At 48.8% G+C, this 6,102-nt stretch overlaps 1 protein-coding gene across 1 annotated transcript in view; it reads right to left on the bottom strand.

The window, feature by feature from the left end:
- The window catches only part of LOC101713282 (guanylate cyclase 2G-like), a 41,593-nt gene that overhangs the window by 2,918 nt on the left and 32,573 nt on the right, over window positions 1-6,102 (bottom strand). The window contains exons 18-21 of the mRNA XM_004839017.4: window positions 5,146-5,320; window positions 4,335-4,433; window positions 3,084-3,175; window positions 1,807-1,912 (exon numbers count right to left, since the gene is read on the bottom strand). Coding sequence (XP_004839074.3) covers window positions 1,808-1,912; window positions 3,084-3,175; window positions 4,335-4,433; window positions 5,146-5,320 — 471 coding nt within the window. The 3' untranslated portion in view covers window position 1,807. The remainder of the gene's footprint in view (window positions 1-1,806; window positions 1,913-3,083; window positions 3,176-4,334; window positions 4,434-5,145; window positions 5,321-6,102) is intronic.

Genomic DNA, 6,102 nt, shown 5'->3' with positions numbered 1-6,102 from the left:
AACTTGTTCAACTCCATCCCTGTATCTGAATATTATCCCTATATCCAGTAATAATACTACTGGATTGCTTGATTACTGCACTTTTGTTCACAGATCTATTAGTCCCTAATACAGCATTACTGCTGCATCCTTTCCCAATTAAATCATGAGAAAAAGATCAAGGAAACTTGCATATTCTCTTGAGCTCCCCAGTGTGGTATCTGGCGCAGAATAAGTGCTTAATAAATGCTTCTTGAATTAATAAAATGTTCTGATGGATGGATGGATGGGGACAGGCCTATCTCTTTAAGAGGCCTCATAGCAGAGGTAAACTTGTTTTCTTTCATAGCTTCAAAGTATTTGGGATCCAGAAGCCAGGATCCTACACAAACGAAGAAGGTATGGAAAATGAAAAGATAAACCCCGCCTGGCCCATCATCTCCGTGCTGGAGTAGAAGGGGGAAAGCTCCCATGTACCCCTCATATAAATGCCTTCTGCCTTCCCGCCTTCTAAGTATAAGCCTAAATAGCAGTCAGTTCTTGGTGCTGAGGGCCTTCGGGGAGGAGCAGAGCCTAACACAATAAAAACAGAATTCCATGATAGAAACAAAGTCTGTGAGGGTTGTAGAATTCACTCGTGCGACTCTGGAAAACAGAGCACTGCAGCTGGGAATATTGGGAGCTCAATAAAGATGGGCTTATTTGGAAAAGTGCTTTTCTTGGTCCACTTCCTGAAGAAAAGCAACAATCCACCACACCTTTTGTTAAAATTTGTATCAAAGTCCCGCAATAAAGCAAAAGGCAGTGCATTTCCTAATACAGAACTCAAAAGTATCTCTACAAAGGCAGCTCAGAGGTCCAGGAAGAAAGAAAACCTAACCGGCTTCATTGGTTCTCACTTCTTCAGTCATGGGAAGTTCAACCACAAAAGATCTCATTCCAACTGCCTTGCCCTGTTCAAGAGCAACCACATGGAAGCTACCTGGATGAGAGGAGTTGCAAGGGAAGAAGAAAGAAGCACTGTAAATGCATTAGTAGGTCAGTAAATCTTTGTAAAGAACCATAAAGTAAAACAACACGGAACTCTATTCTCTGTATAGAGGCAAAATATTTATCAGAGGAATGGATGGGCTCACCTTTGTCTGTTGGGAATTTTTTTTAAAAACTCTTCATTAATGAGTGAAAAACTCCTCTTACAATTCAAGTTTTGACGGCAACAGTTTTTGTTGAGTGTACAGGAAGGAAGTTAGGCAACAAACTAAGACCGGACATTATCCATTTGAAATTCCAGTGCTCACAGGAAGTCAGGCCCGGAGTCCAGGCCTTGCAACACTGCAGAGGGTCTGTCTTCTTGTCACAGTCTTCTCCCTGCTGGGACTGCTCAGACCTTAGAGCTTTTATCCTGAGCACTCTCTGAGGTGCCTTTGGATTTGGGTTCCCATTCTCTCACAAGCTGATTTTCTCATAAGGGACAGAAGAACTCGGGTCAGCGAGTAGCCTTGCAGGGAGAGGCAAGACAGTCTGAGGCTTTTCCTCCCTGCCCCTTTCCCCAGGTGAAATGGGTTCACCAGAAATTCGCAAGTTCAGTGGCTGGAAATTTCCAGCAGCTGGGGCAGACTCGCTGGCAGTCTCCAGGAAAAGAGCTCACAATACACACGCCCCACCCACTGCGCCCTTCCCAGAACCCCTTCTGAGGACGCCCTGCTGGAGGCCAGAGCTGGCAGCAAAGGCCAGGGTGGGTGAGGAGGCGGCCCGATGGCCCCCTCTAGTGGGAGACTGACTCAACTTCAGAATTACGGCACAAGCCTCTTGAAAGAAAATACCCACCTCACACGATCTCCGGGTCTCCCACTTCTTCCTCAGGAAACTCAGGGAGCGGAATCGTGAAGCCTTCTTTGCCTTTCAGCCAGAAGGTTGTCTGTTCTCCTTTGCCCTGTGGGAGGCAAAGGAGCTGGTGAATCCAGAGGAGGAGCTGCCCGGGAAGCCTGGCTGGTCGGCCTTGCTGGCCAGGAGAACGGGAGCTGGTCCCGAGAGAAAGGCCTCCCGACACATGGGACCTTGATGCTTTTCTTGGGCTTTGCTGACAAGTCTAGATGGACAGTCACTCACGCCCTGGGAGGGAGGGCCAGGGGAGTTGCAAAAAGAATGTTTTTAAAGAGTAATACAGTTGGGCCGGGGATTTAGCTCAGTGGTTTCGCCGCCTGCTGCGCAAGCGCAAGGATCCTAGTTCAATCCCTGGTACTAAAAAAAAAAAAAAAAAATAGTAATACAGTTAACTGAGCTCCGGTATGAATCGGGCACCGGCTAAAGCACCTCCCATACCTGCTGACATCTAACCCTTACTCCCAGCATTGTCCTCATTTTCCTTTTACAGAACCCAAAGCCGGCCTCCCTAGTTAGACAGCTACACAGGAGCCAGCAGGACCCTACGCGAGGTCTGCACCCTGGCTACCTTCTAGAGTCTCCTCTTCCTGCAGTCAGGGGACGGGACGCAGTGTGCCAGGGCCAAGTCAGCAAACCCCTTCTCTTTCGCTCTTTCCCACTCCCCAAAACCCCCAGCGTCATAGTGCGCGTCCACTGTCCCTGAGGACATCCGGAGAGGGCCAGGTGCGCCTGTCCGGGAAAGGACAACCCCAAAGGAATGATGAGAGGGACGCAGAGAGGCCAGGCTGAGGAGAAGGCAGAGGAAGCGGCATGGAGAGAGGTGAATACTACTACCAGTGGACTTCGTCCCTTCCACTGGGGCATTTCACACTCAGGTGCAGGGACGAAAAGAAGGGCGGGCGCTATAAATCTCCCTGCCCTGTGTGGCGGACAGAGTTCAAGTGGACACTACGGGACCCCAGGCGGCAGAGACAGACGCGTCCCGTGAGGGGTCCATCTAGGTGTGTCCTGTGGCCAGCCCATGTCTGAGCCTCCGAAGGGACCGCATGGGCTTCTGGGAAGGAAGAAGGCCTGGCAGACAGAGCCCCCAGAGACCCCTCGTGGGTCTGCATGCACCTCTTCAGGCTCCACTGCACAGACATTCATTTATCCTGCCATATTCTTCACCGTCTCCCGAGGCACACAAAGCAGGCCACTGAGGCGCAGTGGCCCAGCCTTACCTTGACTGGAATGGTCCCTCTCTTTTGCAGATGGTACCCGCCCATGGCCAGCAGGGCGCCTGCCGTGCTCTGAGAGACGTGGATCCGAAGAGCTGCCATAGACCAGTCAGTGCCTCATCAACCCACGGTCTTGAGATGTCAGTGGAGGGGGCTGCTTTGGAAGGGGAAGCTACCTATTCGTATTTTTTGACTCCCCGGGACCTCTCATTAAACAAAGCACAGAAATGGCTGAAGCCTGGGACACCAGCCATCCAGACATCAATGGGTCTGCACAACTCTGTGTGTCCAGTTGCAAAGCAGAAAGCAGAACTGGCTCAGCGTCCCAGTTGGCAACCCCCATGGAGGGGTGCTCCCCGGGCCCCCAAGCTTTCTGGGTAAGCTGGGACATATTACTGAAAATGTTGCTTGCACCAAGAAATACAACTAGACTCGGTTTGGAGGGTTTGGAGCCCACATAACCAACCATCTTCCAAATTTGTTCTGAAAACCTTTCCTTTTAAGAGAAAGTCTAAATCTGTGTTTGAGACTTGGTTGAGTAACTTAAGACAAAAAAGGAATCAGAGGGGAAATTATGTGTACATTTTTATAGCTTCTGGGAAATCTATAAATACAAAACAATGTTAATCTAAACTCTTTCAAATTTAATTACTGAGCAGTTCTTTTTTTCCATGTCAGAATGGATAAATGGTATATCGTGTCTAGCAATAGTCAAGGCAATAAAATTACAATAAAGCAAAAGACTGTGATGGTCATTGGAGTTACTGGACAAAGTCTTTTTTATCCTTAAGCATAGACCATCCATCAGGGGTGGGAAAAGTAGTACACCCCACTGTTTGTGTTTGCAAATAAGGTTTTAGTGGAACAGGGCCATGCTGTTTTTGAGCTACAATAGCAGAATTAAGTAATTGCCATAGGCTCTGTGGCCCGTAAAGCCAAAAATGCTCACTGTCTGTCCCTGTGCAGGAAAAGTTCTCCCACTCTTGCTCTTGGTTTAAATTCTTCTATTACGCATGTGTCTGTTTAGAATGAAAAGCCCTAGGGGAGGCGTGTGGGCTTCCATGAGAGTAGAGTACAAAACCCTGTCTACACACCTTGGGATCCCTGTTGTCTGAAGCAAATCATGATCTTATCTCCCAGATGGAAAACGAGAGAAAAAGGCAAAGGAGCCTTCTAAAAATACCATCTGGTTAAAGATAGGGGCTCAGAGGGACAGCGATACTGGGTTAGCAGAGTGCGGTAAACAATACCCACGCAAGCCGCTGCTTTCCATTCTGGACGCCATGTTCACCGTGTCGCCGAACAGACAGTACCTGGGCATGGTGACTCCCACCACACCTGCCACCACGGGACCTGCGGACACAGAACCGAGGGTATAACCCGCCTCCAGGGGGAGCATAGTCTACAAGGGCAGCTCAACAAATACTCGTGAAGTGGCCTCTTGGGCCAGAGCTTGGCAACATGTCTCAGTTTACAAAGAGGCAACCTCCCAACCCACAAATTTCCTGTGGGAAGCTCCATAACCAACAAATGGCCATGTTTCTTCATGAACTAGAGATATAAACAATGCCTACAGTGGCACAAAGATGGAAATAACTAATTCTGATTGGAGGTCAGATTTGATTTCAGTGAGACTCGAAGGACAAATTTGACTAAGACACTGGCTACGTCATTTTCAGGGCCCAGTGCAAAATGAAAGATGGGACTCTGTTCAGAAAGTATTAAGAATTTCAAAACAGCGACCGAAAAGTATTAATCTAAGTAGGGGTCAGTTCTGTACAGATCACATGCCCATGAGTTTGACAAAAATAGGACACATTAAGGGTCACTCAATACAGACACACGGAGGAGAAGTCGCCCAGCACTGTCCTGGTTTTTGTTCTTCCTCTTGTTTTTGGTTTGGCATCCTGGAGCCACTGTGTCCTTATTCTCACCAAGCAAGCTACCTGACATGCAAAGACAGCTCGAGCTTTGCTCCCCTGGCATTCTTACCATGCAGTGACTGTTCCTAAAAGCCTTAGACCTGGGCCATATGGACCCCGACCCCGCCATTGCTTCTGACTACCTGTGTGGAGGCCAATCCGGAGCTGGAGCTTCTCCTCTGGCATGTGCCCGATCTGGAAGTGGATGGTGGCACCAAGCAAGCTCAGGGCCATGGTAGCCACCTGGTCGACATGCTGGGTCCCATTGCGGATGGGAAGTCCGCTAGCCACCATGTAAGCATCTCCAATGGTTTCGACCTGAAAATAAAGCAAGAACATTTGCCTCCCATGAGAGAGGCAGTAGGTAGAGGATGGGATGGGGTCATAGGTCAAAGCTGCTTATTGTTCATCTCTGCCTTGAGGCACCGTATTTGAAGACTGACCCTTGCTGACCCCCACTCCATCCAAGTCCCAGCATTTCTTCAAGTCCATGTTCTCATTCTGGTTCCTCCATGAAGCCTGCCTTCCCTGAGCCCTGCTCCTCCCACCAGAGCTTCACCTCCTAAAGCTCACTGTGGTGGTGGCCACATTCCCCAGCCCAAGTTCAGAACCAGTCAGGTAGCAGTGTACTGGTGGGGCACATCTTGAAGGGTCGGGTGGATCCATCAAGTGGGTGCAACCTCCCCAACCTGAAGTGTCCTCCCCCACCCAGGGCTCATAGACATTTATAGATAGGCACACGTGATACACCACACAAAAGCACTGATCTAGATTAACAGAAACACATGTATCTCCTTTATCCATCTTCTTCTCCCTTAATCAGTCGAGTAAAGTCAGTTTTCAGATCCTTCATTCACAATAGAGAAATAAATGCCAGTAGAAGCTTAAAGCTTCAACCCTTTCCAGACACAATTATATTTAGCAGAGTCCAAAGCTGACATGGGAAAGATGGATCTTCAGGCATTAGCCAGGTCACCAGAACGCTTCTGTCCTGCTCACCCTCAAGTTACAAACAAAGTCAACTAGTCAACAAGCCCCACCTGCTTCTAGGCTACCTCTCCCCAGCACAAGAACATTCTTTAGAAATACCGATCAGTTCC

Source organism: Heterocephalus glaber, unplaced genomic scaffold (assembly GCF_053883595.1).
Source record: "Heterocephalus glaber isolate CG9 unplaced genomic scaffold, H.glaber_assembly_v1.0 deba00001497, whole genome shotgun sequence".
NCBI lineage: Eukaryota > Metazoa > Chordata > Mammalia > Rodentia > Bathyergidae > Heterocephalus > Heterocephalus glaber.
The sequence above is the reverse complement of the archived record's forward strand: the minus strand, read 5'-3'. Positions and strand labels throughout refer to the sequence as shown.